Source organism: Pinus tabuliformis, chromosome 3_2 (genome assembly GCF_031772625.1).
Source record: "Pinus tabuliformis cultivar Carrire ecotype Pingquan chromosome 3_2, CPIR1, whole genome shotgun sequence".
NCBI classification, from domain to species: domain Eukaryota; kingdom Viridiplantae; phylum Streptophyta; class Pinopsida; order Pinales; family Pinaceae; genus Pinus; species Pinus tabuliformis.
In genome coordinates, this window is record NC_142302.1 from 372,531,718 (window position 1) to 372,549,700 (window position 17,983).

The 17,983-nt window shown below is 39.2% G+C and overlaps 2 protein-coding genes across 2 annotated transcripts; both read right to left on the reverse strand.

The window, feature by feature from the left end:
• Nucleotides 1-600: 600 nt before the first annotated feature.
• Nucleotides 601-5,335, reverse strand: LOC149180970 (uncharacterized). The gene is made up of 3 exons (XM_089414045.1): nt 4,894-5,335; nt 2,923-4,321; nt 601-2,617 (listed from the first exon to the last, which is right to left on the reverse strand). The coding sequence occupies exons 1-3, from the start codon at nt 5,333-5,335 to the stop codon at nt 601-603; spliced, it is 3,858 nt and encodes a 1,285-aa protein (XP_089270171.1).
• A 9,019-nt stretch (nt 5,336-14,354) lies between these two features.
• On the reverse strand, nt 14,355-15,140 carry LOC149180971 (uncharacterized). The gene has a single exon (XM_089414046.1). The coding sequence runs from the start codon at nt 15,138-15,140 to the stop codon at nt 14,355-14,357; it is 786 nt and encodes a 261-aa protein (XP_089270172.1).
• Nucleotides 15,141-17,983: the final 2,843 nt, after the last annotated feature.

Genomic DNA, 17,983 nt, shown 5'->3' on the forward strand with positions numbered 1-17,983 from the left:
ATAAATATTAGTATATAAAAAACAGCCTGTAAATATTATTAGTGAACATAATTAATACCCAATTGATACAATAAACCACTTAAAAAAACATATTTCTTTTTCCAATTGTAATTTCTAATATATATATATATATAATATATATATATATATATATTATATATATTTGTTTTGATCTCTGCTGTGATCACTGATCGGGGCTGCTGGAGATCAATGGAATGCATGGCTATTTTCCCATGTCTAGACTCTTATGCTAAGGATGTCTAATCTAATTGTTACCTTCCTTTTTTTCAAGACGAAAAAGCTGAATATTATATTATATGAGAGATATAAGAGTTCAAATATTTACATCTGAAAAAGACCCATTGAATTTAGTCAAAATGGGATCAGCATGGGAGAAATCCAGCTATATGATAAGATTATCAAGCTGTGACAAAATGATCTGGGGGATCTCCTATGAATAAAAACCAGTTGATCATAGAGAACAAGAAACATAAGCATGTTCAATAGCATCATAACACCACCCATATACACAAGATATGCAAAAGCAGCCGCATATGATCATAACGCGCCAAGGGAAACCTGTGAAGAACAAAAATGTACCTAGAAATCCGGCAGATTAAACTCCTGGATATGATAGCTTTCCCCCTCAGAGAAAATCTGCAGAAACCATAAACCTGTAGCAGCATGAAGACCCATTTTAGACAGTGAATCGGCCTGAATATTCTTGTCCCTGCGGATATAGTGAATAGAACCTCCGACCATAGAGTCCCAGAAGAAATTGATCCTATCCATCCAGCCAATCAAATGTGGCACTGAAATATGATTTTTTCTTGAGATGAAGTCAACCATAACCTTCGAATCTCCAAATATCGAAACATGTTGAAGATCAAGGAAGAGGCAAAATTTTAATAACCCAGCGAGAGCCATGGCCTCCGCTTTACTATTGGAACCTCTCCCCCCGTTCCAGTGAATGGCGAACTGTGTATTTTCATTTATCATGATCAGGATCCCACAGCCGCATGTGCCTTGCTGTTCAGCACCGTCAAAGAACGCCTTAGGGAAGGGAGAGCACTCCATAGATTGGTTAGAGGAATCGACCCTTTTATGATTGATAGATTTCTGTGGGAGGGCTTCGAAAGCAGCGACAATTTTAAAGATGATTTCTGAGCTGGATATTTTTGTACCGTTGAAAATGATGTTGTTACGCCATTTCCAAATGTTCCACAGGGAAAGGATGAAGAACCTTCTCCAAGTTAACTTCTGTACGCTGCACCAAACGATCATTTCATTAATTGAAGCATGCGCCTTGAGTTGGACTCCATAGCAGTTCTCCAGAGTCTGCCAAATTTGTTGAGATCTATAGCAATTTAAAAACAGGTGAACATTATTTTCCCCTTCTGATCTGCATAGTGGACATAAGCCCGGTCCGTGCCATCCTCGCTTCATCAAATTCTCCCAGGTTAAATTCCTATTATGAAAGGTAAGCCATGCAAAATGAATCATTTTCGATGGGCAGCCATCCTTCCAGAAAACTAGTGGGAAGATAGGATTGTGTGGAGATCGCTTTGAGTCAACAATGTGCTGATATACTTCTTTGACTCTTATTACATTCATCTCCTTCGAGTGGTTCCATATTAGGTAATCAGAGTCCACAGTGCGAAATATACCACAGTTTCTAAGGCCCGCCCTTATACAATCCCACTGAAATGCGATCTTCTGAGGCATCTGTAGTGCGGCTGCATCTTTCCACAGAGGAATAGGTCCCTGCCAATCATCTATCAGCTTATCCCAATAGAAATATCCTCTTCTGTGAAGGAAATTCAAAAGAGGTTCAGGGATATTAATCTCCCCGATGCTACTCTTAAACTGGTCCTTACCAATAAGAATTTTGTTACCATTTTGAAAATGCCAGATTAAGTTCTTCAGAAAATAAGCTTCAATCTTACGAAGGCTAAGCCAAATTGAGGAACCATATGAAGCCCCGATCATTCCTTTTCTGTGCCAGAAAGTTAAGCTCTTCCTTCTTAAGTATTTCGTCTGAATCATGTTACTCCATGGACCTTCACCATGAACAGCTCTCCACAGCGATTTACACAACAGGGCCCTTCCGAAAGAGTGCATATCAAGTAAACCCCAACCCCCCATGCTCTTTGGTAAAGAGATACTGGCTAACTTTGTGAGATGGAATTTCCTCTTGTCTGCTTGTCCTCCCCAGATGAAATTAGCTGACAGTCTATTCATGCTTTTAATAATACTTGCAGGGATAGAAAATAAATGTGCCCAGTAAACCGTGAGTTGGTTCAATACTGATTGCACAAGAACCACTCTTCCCGCCAGGGATAGACACCTGAATTCCCAAGCTGATATCCTCCTGTAAAATCTGTCCAGGATCCAACCCCAATCAGATTTTGAGTAACCATTAGCTTTGATCTGGAAACCCAAATACTTCATACCACAGCTGATAGATTGCACTTTTATTCCGAAAAGATCAGATAACCATTCAACAACTTCTTGATTTGTTTCATTGTGATAGATTGCAGATTTCTCATTGTTAACTATCAAACCCGTAGCCATCTGGAAGTTTTTTATGATTTCATAGTAGCATATCCAGGTGACCCTGCAAAGCAAGCCAAATAATATGATATCATCAACAAATAAATTGTGTGAGATTGAAATGTTTCTGCATATTTTAAGGGGGCGACACATGTTTTCATTGACAGCCTTATTGATGTGCAGGCTAAGAGAATTCATTGCCAAAATAAATAGCAACGGGAGAGTGAACATCCCTGATGAAGACCCCTTTCCGCACGAAAGAATGGGGATGGAATCCCGTTGATGATAATTGCATAGTCCACTGGCTCAACACATGCCATGATCCAGTTGATCATATTGGAATTCAGACCGATCTTTGCCAGCAAACACCTGATGAAGCCCCAATCTAGGCAATCGTATGCCTTCCAGAGGTCGATTTTGAGAATAACCGCATCACATTTTTTTGAATGAATGGCGTACAGACCCTCTTGAGTACTTGCCACAGCATCATGTATGTTTCTTCCTTTCAGGAAACCGTGCTGCTCCTTTGTTAAAAACTCTGATAAAACTCCTTTGATCCTCTCAGCTATAATCTTCGAAACAATCTTGTAAGAAATATTACATAGCGAGATCGGTCTAAAGTCCTTAAAAGTTTGAGCATCCCCCTTCTTGGGAATAAGCGCTATGTAGGTAGAGGTGAGTTTTTTATTAATGTTGCCCGCCATTCTGGTGCCCTCGACCATCCGCAACAGATCAGCTTTTATGATGTCGAAGAAATGAATGAGGAATTCTACCGTCCAGCCGTCTGGACCAGGACTCTTGTCCTTTTTGAAGGATTTCATAGTAGTAAGCAACTCATCCTCTGAAACTAGCTTGAATATTTGTTCGTTTGAAACCTCATCAAACATGCGAGGGAATAGTTCAATTCCCCATAAAATGTCCTGGATTTTGCATTTTTCCGATCTTTTATACTGGTTTTTGAAGTAAGCCACCGCCTCGTCTGTTATATCCTGCTGAGAATAAAGAAATACCCCTTTACCATCTCTGATTTTCCATATCGAATTTTTTTCCCTTCTGAAATTAGCATAATTATGGAAAAATTTTGAATTTCTATCTCCATCTTTCATCCATGTCGCTCTACTTTTTAACCTCCAAAAGGTTTCCTCTTGTTTCATTATCACCAGTTTTTTCTTATACAGATCCTTAATTCGACATCTCATTTCAAAAGTTAATGAGTCGTTAGCCATGGAATCCGCAGCACTGTCAAGCTCCATTTGAATTTCCCGAAGATCTTTTTTATTCGCTTGTCTCTTTTGGAACTGCCACTCTTTTGTTACCTTTCGGATTGATTCCATCTTTTCCCTGAAAGTAATTAAGGCAGGTAGCGATTTTGAAGACGACATCTCGAACCACGCTTTTATTATAGTGTTATTAAAATCTGGGTCCTCCAAACATTGCCTGTTGAATTTAAATGAGAAGCCTGTTCTGAATCCCTTATCTCTCCATCCAAGAATGATCAGCCTATGATCAGAGATAAAGATATTCTCTATTGTAGAAAAAGGCATGCCCAGAATGTCTATTACACTGGCGTGCAGGATAAATCTATCAATTCTTTTAGCAATATAAGCGTTCTCAATCCTTCCATTTTCCCATGTTGGAAGAATTTTGGGCGGGAGAATGTCAATATAGTTTCTGCTAAGAAGCTCATTCTTGATCTTGGCTGCGATAGGATCCTGTTTTTTGTTGTTGCCCCATATTTCATCCATGTTAAGAGTGATATTTAGGTCACCTGCAATCAATAACGATTCCACATCAAAAATTTCTGAAACAAACAGACTTTCCCAAAAAGTCGATCTGTTCTTATATGGAGCATAAACATTCAAGATTAATAGGACATTTTTGCCCCCTTATCAGAATTGTAATGAGTATGCCTACGATGCAACTATAGGCTTTTGCATTGATCCACAGAGGATCCCATAATACTGCCAACCCGCCAGATAGGTCGTTAGCCTCCACAGCAGAAATATGCCAGAGGGGAAACATTTTTCTGAAATATGTCACTGTTACAGGTGCAGCGTGCATGGTCTCTTGTATTAGAATGATTTTAGGATTGCCGACAAAAAGAAGTTTTTTAAGGCCAAAAATTTCAGGTCTGGTCCCAGACCTCTAATATTAACCGATACAATGAGATTCATTTCGAAGGCGATCCGGCCTTGCTTGCTCTAAGGGGCCTATCATCAGACATGTCAATTATAGGAATGTCAATCAGTGAGAGATTACTGATACCTCGGCCAGAAGCATCTCCCCTCCCCCTGAAATGCCTACTGCCTCAGTTATTCTTTCTTCTCACAGTGATATTACTTGCCGATTTTGGACTGATCTTTGGAGAAATTTGTTTGTCAGGTTTATGAATGGTAAGTGGCCTGAGGTCAAGTGATTTTTTTGACAGAAGATAGTTGAGGTCGCTACTGATAGAGTTTGTAGGTGACGAAATAGGGGAGTTAACCGGGGTGGGGGTTGTCAGAGGATCCACATTCTTGCTAGCAGAAGATTTTATCTGATTAGGGGGCGACGATGATGAACGCAATTGATGGATTTCCTTTCTAAAAGCAGGTTTAGACAAAGGAATCGGGTTAGGAATAGCATGGTCGGGTAAAGGTTCCAAACAAGGATTCGGGGGCCGTGGAATCTCATATTCAGAGGCAGTCTCCAGCGCTGGCATGGAAGGCGAAATTCTAAACAAGGGGTCTGGTTCTTTGGCTGGCGAGGGGGATTTCAGATAGTCCCCATCAGAAACTTTCATGGTGAATTGACCTGGAAAAGCTTTTTGGAGAAGCCGATTTTTCCGAGTCCATAGAAAAGACCTTCCATCTATGTGGCTTTTCCACGAATTTGGTAAGACTATAGTGCTTTCGGCCTTTCATATGATGCCGCGGAAAATTCTTGATAAGGTGACTAGTGAGATGGCAAGCAGCGCATCTAAAGGGCTCACCCCAGAAATCTAACCTCTGTCTAATGTTCTGCTCGTTCCAGCTGATATCTATGTACTCCGGAAAGCCTCCACGGTAGGCTTTTTCAATCAATATCTAGGCCATTCTTTTGTCCTTCTCCCCTAAACACCACGGATCAACATAAACACACCTGCCTATAGCGTTCCTGATTTCTATTAAGGTCTCCTTCGACCATAATTCCAAAGGCAATCCGGGAAGTTTCACCAGATGAGGTTATTAGAGGGCGTGTTTCTTAAAGGATTATAACCCATATACCACTTACGCAGGGCCAGAAAACTACGACCATAGACCCATTGATGTTTAAATATAGATTCCATGTCCTCTGCACTAAGAAAGTGGAAACAATACCATTCTTTTAATAACCTGGCTATAATCGGGACATATCCTATTACAGGCTTCCACTGAGCTTCAAGCCATTCTCTCATATGCTAGTCATTCATCTCCGGGAAATGCCAGCGGCCTACCAGAGCTTTATTCTGTAGGCTTCCAATGCGGTCTGATAAGTGCACGCTGTCAATTTTGATGGCGGCAGGAGGCAGAATAGATTTTACAGGCTTTTGGTTCTTTCGAGAACGTTCCTCGACATATGGCTTGCTTTTTATCTCTATACAATCCCTTTGAGGGTCCGAAGGACAGATCACCATTTCACCTAATGTGGTTTGCCAGTCGTTTGACAGCTTGGCCTTATCTTTGATGGATTCCACCTGGATGGCCGCGTGGACCATTGCCTCCGTGGCAGATGAGTCCGTCAGAAATTCCATTTAATAAATGGGACACCTAACCCAAATCTCCGAAGTACAGTAGCGGATCCGAGAGAGTTGTGAAATCGGACGCTGCTATCAAAATCGAGATGTGATGACAGAACAAAGATCCTGGAGAGATTAGGATCATCCACTTCAAGACTCACCAGCAGTACATGCTACAGGTTACCTCAGGGAGTAAAAAGAACGTTTCTCAAATGAGCATGTCTATAAACAGAGCCAGCTATCCCCCTATTAATAGTAGGATGGTAGATTCATAAGTGAATTGCATCAAGTAAGAGGGATATTTGAAGCTATGACGGCTCCATTTAATTGTAGCATTTACTTTCATCCTAAGTGGACTTAAATGCTCTGAGAAACAGTAGATTAGAATCTAGAAAGATCTACCCACCGAAGGAAAATTCAAATCTAATACCAGAAACCAGAAACCGGCTGAACCAACGGAAAAACTAGAGAGAAAGATAGGAAAGGATCAGGAGCCAGAGATGGATGGAAACAATAGGGTAGGATCCTACAGACATCGTCATAAAACAGAAACAGAGAGAATCCAATTCCTCATCCTTGGTCATGGAGATTACCTCATGATACCTCATCGGGGCATACTATGCAACAAAAGACAAAATCCTTACATCCACACCACCATGACCCTAGTTTAAGGCGAAACTCTGAGCAGGGCTTAGAAATGACACAATAGTTCTGAAATCTTAGTATTCGAATCCATGACCAGCAAGAGTATGACCTTTCAGAACATGTGAAATTCTCCATATAATAATTAAAATTTGTTCATACATCTAAGTAAGGTCCTGTCTAATTGTAGAAGTTCATGATAATTCTTATGGAATGAATAAAACACTCCCTGAAAAAACAGAAAAATGAAAATTGCTCTTTTCCTTTTAAACAATTTCCATAAATAAGACAGTGAAGGCGATTTTAAGTTGCGGAATGACCATACCTGGAAACGCAGATGAACCGAAGCCGAGGTGCAGTAGTATAAATAAAAACATAGAAATCGTTCAGTCGAAGATAGTCAGATGGATACCGGCTGAGGGAGTTCACTCACCACTGCTTCATGAGGACGCAAGGGGAATGCGGGTGATTTCAGGTATCAGATGTGAAGATAGGCCGAAAGTGTCAAGAAAAAGAGAATTTAGTTCAGCTATATGGAAAAGGGAAGGAGTTGAGATGCTGAATCCATTTAATGGAAGTAAGCGGGATTGCATGTTATAACAGCTGTTAACAAAATGGAATGTATGCTACGGGCTCCATATATCTTTGCATTTTCGAAAAATATACATACCTGGGTGTAAAGGTCTATCAAAACACATATACCTATCTCTGGTTGGCCATTACTAGTGCACCTCTGCTCAGCTGTCACTCTCCAGGCCTCCAAGCTCGTTATTGTGTTGTTCCCAAATATCCTTTTACAAACCCTAATTGTTACCTTCCTTGTGTAACAAGTGGTGGATATATGCAACTTACAATAGTCACTGTCCTCCACAGATAGATCACAACGTTTGTAAACGTATTGAAAGGGCATGATTTTAATTATTCGGGTGTTAATGTGAATAGAGAAATCTTCTTTTGAATTTAAGAACATGATAGCCTAGTCGATTGCGGGTTTAGGAAAGAGAGTCTTTGCGACTCTTTTCTCCTATAACATTTCTGGCTTTCGGATTAGTATCTCACTTGCAATAGGTTATTTGTAAGTATAAGAAGTCTCTTGATTTGGCTTTACTGAATTCTCTATGTTACACGCCGATTTGTAAGATTGCACTTATGCAATTTGGCATATATATTTTTATTTTTATCTTTTTTCAGAAAGAAAAAAGCTGTATAATATATTATTTGAGGAAAAATATACAAAATAGTTGACATACATATCATTCACAGGAGCATTTGGAAACTTGATTCTCCTCATTTCATAAGAGAAAAAAAGTGAGCTATAAGACTGAAACATACATAACCCAGCAAAGGAGATCATAGAAACCTAGGTGCTTATATTCTATAATATTCAGGGTCAGAGAAGGAGGACCCCATTTTGTTAAAAAAATGCAGAATAGCAAGTCAAAAAGTGACATATACAAAATTTGCAGAAAAAAGAGGGAGGTTCATATTTAACCAGGAAATAGTAAGTCCCCCATATCATGTGTATTGTGCCCCTAGGACATCTCCAAATACCATTTACTTGTCATTCCCAACAATCTTTTTTTTGATAATCTATGTGCTTCCTTGTTTTGGCTTCTGTCAATATGCTGGATTGTGGATCCTTCATGAAGTTGCCAAAGAAGATCGATCCGCTCCACCCATCCTTGTAGCATGGGAGTGTTAATGGAGGCATTTCCCAAGACTTGGTCAATAATGATCTTAGAGTCTCAGTATATGTGCAGATAGGAAATATTAAGAAAATTATTGAACCACAAGAGGCCCCAGAGTGTTATTGCTGCAGCCTTGTTGTTGGTGTCGCGACCTCCGTTCCAAAAGATCCTGTAGAATAGTTCAGCTGATATAGCAATCCAAACACCACATGGGCATGAACTTCTTTGTGCTGCTCCATAAAAAATAACCCATCGCAAAGACACTGTGTATTGATGTGCATGTGTGGACTGAGGATGAGTGGGTTGTGAAGAGTAAACAGTAAAATTTGATATGATTCTATCAATAACCAGATAGAAATCATCCAGTGAGTTTTGAAAAATATGCTTGTTGCCCAAGTTCCAGATGGCGCATATGAAAAATAGTGGAATGGATCTATAGGACTTCTCAGTGCTCCACCATTTTAGGGAATCCTTGATGGAAGTATGTTGGATATACTAGAAACCAATAATATTAGACAACTTCTTCCATACCTGAACAGTATGCAGATGATGTAGGAAAATATGATTGTTGTTTTCAGTGTCTCTTTTACAAATAGAGCATATACAAGGCCCATGCCATTGCATTTAGGTTCTCTAAGATCATATTCTTATTGTGGAATACCAACCATGAGAAAATGATGATTTTGTTTGGAATTTTTTTTTCCAAAAGGCAAAAAGGAATTGGTGTTCGGCTTGGCTAGCCTACATCGTGGAAAGAGTAGAATATTTATCGGCTACAATGATATTGTTTGCTGCCATCTTTCATTTCCAAGTGATTGATTCCCGAGATTTGAGCGGAAAATACCAATGTGTTTGATAGCAATAATAATCTTGTTCCATTCCAAAGCCATATGATCATTAAGACGAAGAATGTGAGCTTCTTTCCAAATGGGGAGTGGACCTTGCTAATCTTTTATGGCTTGACCCTAGAAATAAATACCCTAACCATTTAGGTGAAATTTTATGTTCGCAAGGATGGAGGATTCCTCCCCAACTCCAAGGATTGGGTCAATACTAATGAGGATACAATTTCTTGTATGAAATTTCCATGCAAGTTGTTGCAAGAAAATTTTATCCATTTTCTGAAAGCTTTTCCAGATGGCAGATCCCTGTTTGATGCCTATGGTGCCCTTTCTATACCAAAACCTGAAATCTTTATCTTTGAGGTACTTATGTTGAATGATTTTACTCCATGTACCATCCCAAAATAAACCCCTCCGAAAAGATTTCATCAACAGTGTTGCACCAAATCTACGAAGGTCCATAATCCCCCATCCACCGAAATCCTTGGGGAAAGTAATGCTGGATAGTTTGGTCAAATGATATTTTTTCCTTTCATGGTTCCCCCAAGATGAAGTTTGTCGTTAAGCACTTTACTTCATTAACAATGGATGTAGGGATGATATATGGATGATCCCAATAAACCTCCATCTGACCTAATATTGCTTGGGTGAGAACGACTCACCCCCCCAATGAAAGGCATCTGAACTCCCACCGAGATATCCTTTTGAAAAAACAGTCAGTAATCCATTGCCAATCAACAGATTTGTAGCAGTAGGGTTTGATGTGGTATCCTAGGTATTTCATTCCTTTTTGTATTGACATTTCCTTGATGCCAAATAAACCTTCTATATATGTGATGACCTCCATGTCGCAATTTCCATGATATATGACAGATTTGTTATTATTCATGTGCAATCCTAAAGCATTTACGAATTTCTTGAAGATATTAAAGAGACACAACCAGGAAAAGGAAAAGTGACAGAGCATACCCAGGATAAGGATATCATCAACAAAAATACTGTGCGAGACGCTGAGGTTGCTTCCCATCTTCAGTTGTCGGAACTGTTCCTCCAGAACTGCTCTTTTTATGTGCAAACTTAGGGTATCCATCGCCAGAATGAAGAGAATGGGGGAGAGTGATCATCCCTCACGCAAACCTATAGTAGCCTGGAAATATTTTGTTGGATAACCATTTATTATGACAACATAATTTACATTTTCCACACATGACATTATCCAATCTAGACATCTAGGTCTTAGTCCAATTTTGATAAGGACGCACCTAAGGAAACCCCAATCCAGGCAGTCATATGCCTTCCTCAGGTCAATCTGGAAAATAGCTGCATCTAGATTCTTGGTGTGGATCATGTGCATACTCTCCTGTGTATTTGCAACAACATCATGCATGAGCCTTTTTTGGAGAAAGCCATGTTTTTCTAGTGAGATATATCGCGAAAGAGTATTTTTCATTCTGCCTACAATAGTCTTTGAAATGATTTTGTATATAATATTGCATAGGGATATGGGCATGAATTCCAAGAAACCTTTTGCATTGTTGTTCTTTGGAATGAGGGCGATATATGTAGAAGTGATATGTTGATTTATATAGCCTGTGGTCCTGGAATCTTCCACCATGCCCAGTAAATATTTTTTAAGAATTTCAAAAAAAAATGTAAAGAGTTCTATCATCCATGCATCAGGACCTAGACTTTTATCACTCTTAAAATATTTTAGCACACTCAAAAGTTCTTCCTCTGTGACTTCCTTGTAGAAATCATCATTTTGTTCATCCTCGTACATAGTGGGATGAGGTTCTATCCCCCAAATTAGATCCTCAACCATTATATTGTCATTCATGTCATATGCCTTTTAATAGTAATGCACAACAGCATTACAAATTCCTTCTTATGTTTGATGAATTTGGCCATCCTCATCCATAATCTCCCAGATGGAGTTTATGTTGCGGCGATGATTTGCATACCAGTGAAATAATTTAGTATTGTGATCTCCTTCCTTTATCTAGGTTGCCCTGCTTTTCAATCACCAAGTAGATTCCTCAATAGAAAGAAGGTTCTTCTTACGGAGTTCAAGTGTATGAATGCGGAGTCGAATCTTCGCAGGAAGACAGTGGGAGGACATTTTAGGCAGAATCCGGTCCATTTCATTTTGTATATCAATAAATTCTTTCTTGAGGTCCTTGTGCTTCTATTTCTACCAGTGCTTGACATTCCCACGAAGGGAGTCCAATTTGTCAAGGAGATTAATCATGGGGGAAGTACCAGGAAGAGTTTGTCAACCCCAGGTCTCCAGAACTAGCTTATTAAAATCTGGATCTTCCAACCAGGATCGGTTGAATTTGAAAGGGATGCCCATATGAATGCCTATTTTCCTCCATTGAAGCGAGATAGGCATGTGGTCAGAAATGAAATTACTGATGGTTTCAGCTCGTACATCCCCAAGTCGCTCCAACAATTGTTCATGGATCACAAAGCGATCCAGTCTCTTGGCTACATGTTGTGCCAGTACGACCATTATCCCATGTTGGAATGATTTTTGTTGAGCATATGTCCACAAAGTTATACAAGAGGATGGCATCTTGAATCAATCCGGCCAAGGGGTTAATTTTTCTACAGTGGCCCCATACTTCATCATGACTTATGGTACAGTTTAGGTCACCCACAATGATAAGAGAAACTAATTCCATCATTCTAGAGGAGAAAAGTGTAGAAATTTTGAATAATATAACACCTATTCACAGAGATTATCCTAATTATACACTACTTGTGGAATGCATGCATAATACATAACCTCCTCTACGTTGATCATCAATTTGCAGAATAAAAAACAATCGCATGCGCACATTGAAACATCATTCACACATATCAACACAGTATGTAATGGGAAAGCATACAGCTGGAAACCCAAAACTATCTATATATTATAATGATAGAGAACATGTAACAATACATAGTACAATACTCCTCACAAGTACTCAATACTATCTCCACCTCCTACACACAAACTAGCTCAGATCTGAATCAAGTCACAGGTTCAAATCTCCTCCGTTGTTTACCTGCCTCTACTGCACAATCCAATGTGAGAATAGGACTAATCCAAGGACGAATTCCCTTGGCTTGTACTATGCAATCCTCATTGGCAATCTCAATCAATGATTGTGCAAATCTCATGCACAGCTATAGTCACAACTGATAGTAGTCTTACCCTTTCACCCACCTCTAACACTTGTCTTCACTGAACTGCCCATGCACTGAGTTAACTGATGTATTATTTAGTTGATTTATGAGTTAATAATTAGTGAATTAATTAATAATTAATTCACATCACTCATCACTAGTGTATTTGGCAGTTAGACTAAATACAACTAGTTCAACTAAGTTAATCTGAACACAACTCCTCAATCAACTCCACCAAACTCAATCACTTGAGTTTTAACTAAAGTCCATCATGCAATAGCTCAACTAACCCATAGGAAAAGCATATTTCCTTCTGGTAGTTGCATGTGCCACATCCATAGCTCGAACTGAAGCGCTACAAGAGGATAAGATAATGTTTATAGTCCAAATACTATTAAGAGCTAATAATATTCGATTGTTCTATTTTTAGACTGGCAGTCTAAAAGTAGACTCCGCCCATATGTCTGAAAATAGAAATCCATCTATTTTTACCAACATGACCAATCATCCAAAAATAGCATCCTGCAACTCATAGACCATGATCCATATGTCTAAAAATAGACATAGTCTAAAAATAGACTTTGCGCCAAAAATAGCCTGCAGGCCCACTTAGTGAAGGCGACTTCCTTTCACTAAGCTCCATCATCTTGTTGCATTTTCAACAAAAAGACGATCCCAAAAAATGAATTTATCTTTGTAGGAAGCATAAGCATTGAGAATGTGAACACCTAGTATTCTGATATTCCGTGAAAGCTAGCTTCCAGCAGAATACCCACAAAACACCAAAAGGCATTTACAGTAACCCAAGCAGGATCCCGTAAGGCCACCAAATCCCTAGAGAGGCCCGAAGAAGTAGTTGCAGAAATGGACCAGTTCGAAAACGTTTTCTGAAAGTTAGAGAGAATAGCAGGTTTCTGAGAGATAAAAAATTTTGGGCAGCCCCCAAACCCTGGATGTTTAGGGATATGATGCAAGTCATGTGAGATGATTATCAGGTTAACGTGCTCTAAGGGCCCTGAGGGAGAAATGTCTACAATTGGAACATCAACTAGGAAACAGTCCATTGGTGAGGCGGATGGGTTATTCTTAGTTCGTCCCCAGAAATGTCAGCTACCTCGGTTTTTCTTCCGATGGACAGTAATGTTACCCACCAAGGTAGGGCTAATGTGTGGGGAGGTAGAGTCCCTAGGTTTATGGATAGTGAGAGAATGTAGGTCTAGGGTCTTTCTTTGTAAAAGGAAGTCCAGGTCACTTCCGACAGAATTTGTAGGGGAGGCAGTAGGTGAGTTGGGGGGGTGACACTAAGACAGGGGCCTTTGTCCTTGGGTTGACAATGGGGTGGTATTGGAGAGGGTACATATGCGACATGCGAAGTGGATGGAATGTCATGATAGGGGTGTGGAAGTGGAAAAGGAGCTGGTAAATCCTGACAGGGGGTAGGTTCCAATGGAGGGAGGCAATTAAAATGTGCAGGACTACCAGGTAATGGAAAGTTTGACTTATCAGAGATATTCGGGGAGGACGGAATGGAGATTGGAGATGATACCAGAGAACCAAAAGCAAGTGGGTGTTGAGAACTTTTTTTCGAGGCATACCTGGATGAGGAATATTCTGATTCTATGACACAAACCATTGACCCTTCAGGCTTGGACGTTCCCTATCTAAGTTGGACAGCGTGGAGGCATTGTAGCATTTCTGTCCATGTAGGCGACCTCCAAGTCAAAGAGGACATTGTTCACGCAGGTGCCCTGTTCGGTGACAGAAAGAGCAGCGAAAGGGAACCCCCCAGTAATCCAGCCTTTGATGGAGATTAATATCCTCCCAATGCAGTTTGATGTGATCAGGAAATCCCCCACGATATTCCTTTTCAATGAGAATCCAAGCGACTCTCTTGTCCTGTGCACCAAGGCATCTCGGGTCCACATAGACAAATTTTCCAATGGCATTTCCTATGTCCATTAGAGCCTGTTTGGTCCATAGTTCGATAGGCAGGCCTGGTAATTTAACCCAAATCAATTTATTGATGGGCGTATTGTGCAGGGGATTATATCCTATGTACCAATTATGCAAGGCCAAAAATCTTTTTCCATGAACCCATGGAATGGACTTGATTTTCTCTAAGTCCTCTTGACTGAGAAAGTGAAAGTTGTACCAGCCTTTCATTAATCTGACCATAGTAGGCAGGTATCCGAGCATAGTTTTCCACTTCTTTCCTAACCAATTCTGCATCTCAGAGTCCTCCATTGCTGGGAAATACCATCGGCCAACTAGAGCATGCTTCTGTAAATTGTTAATGCGGTCGACCAAGGTGGCACTGTCTAAAGCTAGAGCCGGTGGTGGAGTGGTTTTCATAGACCGATGCTTGTGACGACGTTCATGAAATGCATGTCCGCCACCCTGCAATGAATGAGGCGATAGATCAACAACTGGCACTCGATCATCCTTGAGTGTAGTACACCATGCATCTAATGAATGTGGGCCCATGTGAAGTGATTCTGCTTCCATGGTGGCTCATATAAGAGCCATGTTGGCAGACACATCAGAGTCAACGTCCATCGAGGGTGGAAAAATGAGGGAGGGGTAGCGTATGGAGATGTAAGTCTGACAGGGAGGAAAAGGTGACAGGCCAGATATTAAAGTGGACGGGTGTCAATGATCTGAGAATATCTCATATTACGTTGGGAACAACAATCAACATAGTCGAGGTGATAGGGGGCGTGTGAGAGATTAATGTTCACATACCAGAGGAAAAGGATGTCATCACTTGGACAAGATGGATCAGGAAACAAGAAATGTGTACTAACAAAATGAATATCGACCGGATATGGAATGAAGTGAGGTCAGAGTTTACATGGGAAAGCATACAGGTGATGCGTTTTCATTTATGAGGTGAGGTGTCCATAGACACGCACTACACCTATAATGCCAGAAAGTACTAATGACCACTGGAGAGCGTTGTTCCGACAACCAGAGAAACCAGGAGTAGACCAGAATAAAAATTGTGAGGAAAAATGGTCCCTGTAAATCCAATAGTTCATATGCCAAAATCACAAGGAGTGATGTTGAAGACTATAATAGAAAAAGGACATGAATAGATAATGGATATGAACATAGAACCCGGACTATGGTTTATGGAATCCCCCAGAAACTAAAACAATTCAGAGAGCGTATTCTGAGACATTCCAAATTTTCCAATTTAAAACTATGAAGTTCAAGGATTTAAACAACACAACAACAACAGTAACATCCCATACAATTAATCTAGAAATTGCATATCCGAAACCTAAAATCAATGCAAGGTCGAGAGATGACAATAATTTTTGTAATTTGAAGCCATATTGAACTTTGCGAAATGGGATGGGGGGTGGGAAGAAAACAAGAAAAAATAGCAGAGAAGGTATTTTTAATGGCCCCAAAACAAAATAGCATATGGAAATGTAAAGTAATTTTAAACCAGAAAACGATTATCAGAACCAGACAAAAAACATTTGCATGTATGTTCACCTATATTTGTTGTTTTGGAGTGGATTTTAGGCATACCTGTTGTTTTTTTACGAGTACATTTATGGCTGCAATGTTCATTCACAACAGAAGGGAAACGATTACTCAGCCATTCATTCACCACATAAGGGAAAAATTACTCAGCAATTGGAGAACAAAACCAGCATATACTGCATTATCTGGCGATATGAAGAGAAACATAATAGGAGACACCGTCTAAACGAGGGGGTTGGTTCCTCTAGATAATAATTTAACCAGCCAATTTTTGGAGCTAAAAACAAGAAACCCTCGCAACTGACACTATAAGCCCAGTGGCCAGACCTTTCATTTCTTGAAACCTGTGCTAGTTTCTGCAACCTTTGCCATGAATGCACAATGTCAACATGGATGAAAGTGATTATTCGTTTGTGCACTGTAAATTTCAAGAATATTTGAAAATATTACGGCGAATATGTGAGCATGTCGGATTCTAAAATATTCTCATCACTATTAAAAAAAAGTTATGTTATTTGGAATTACTAGTTGGTGGTATCTCTTAGCTAACCACAAGCAGTTTTAGGACATTCTCCAGGCCCAAATATAGACTACTTTATAATATACTTGCTGTTGATATTTCATTTGATCCAACAATAAATTCTAAGAAAAAAAACCACCATTAATTTCCAAGTTTTAGAAATTTTTGGCCCACCATTCTTGTAATCTAGCTTAAATTGTTTTAAGTACTAAAATTTTGGAAAATTTTCATGATTTTAAGAATATAATATTTTCGATTATTACCTATATATTTATAAATTTTATTTTATTTGTTTGACCATACCACTTTTTAATGGTTAAAAGTTGTTATGAAAAAAAATAAAAATAAAAAAACATGAGATATTATATTCATATACATATAATTTGAAATAAAATATAGCAAGTCTATATTCATCTTATTTCGGATTTATGAAGTATCTATATGAATATCAAAGTGCAAGCCTCTTTTTTGAGTGCAAAACTTTAGGAAAAGTTTGACCTTTAAAAAATTTGATTCCACTTAGATTTGGAGCTAAGATGGATCTAGACACCAAATTGGTGTATGAGACCCCCTTGTTTGTGGGACAAGGGCTCCACCTTCACACAACAATTTGACTGCTAAGTCTACGAAGGCATACATACTCTAACCCCCTCTAGTTTTGAATTGGTGACCTCTTACGAGGAAACACATGCTCTTAACCATTAGGCCCACTTGAGCTATATATATATGGACAACATTTTAGAAGAATACCAACCTAGATGCAGCTAACTCTAGATCTATCATGCACCGAGAGGGATCAAATCCCTCGAGGTGAAAACCTTCTTTTTGGATTGTATAATTTGAGGAAAGCTTTGCACCTCAATGGATTTGATCCCTCTCGACACATGATAGATCTAGAGTTAGATGGTTATAAGATGGTTCCAACTAAGGGTGGAAATGTCACATTTTTTAATTATCATTATTATGTATATGTTTGAGATAAACTTCCTACTTTTAAATTTACACTATGTCTTCTTTACTTTACATGACCATATCATTCTCTTCTTTAATTTAGTCTATGTTTCTTTCCTTGAATGGTTTGAACATCTGTGTTTGGATGCCTTGAGTGATTTGTGTGTGTCTGTGTTTCGATGCTTTGAGTGGTTTATTAGTTTATGTCTTTGGATTTTGATGGTAATGTTTGTGAATGTTACAATTGCTGTGTTACATTTCTATATGTGTATGTAATTGCCTATTAGTAATTAGTTGGGTATCACAACATTTTAAAACTAATTGATTTTTAATATTGTTCCTCCTAGTATTACTAAATATCAGGTAGATCTTTCAAGATTGG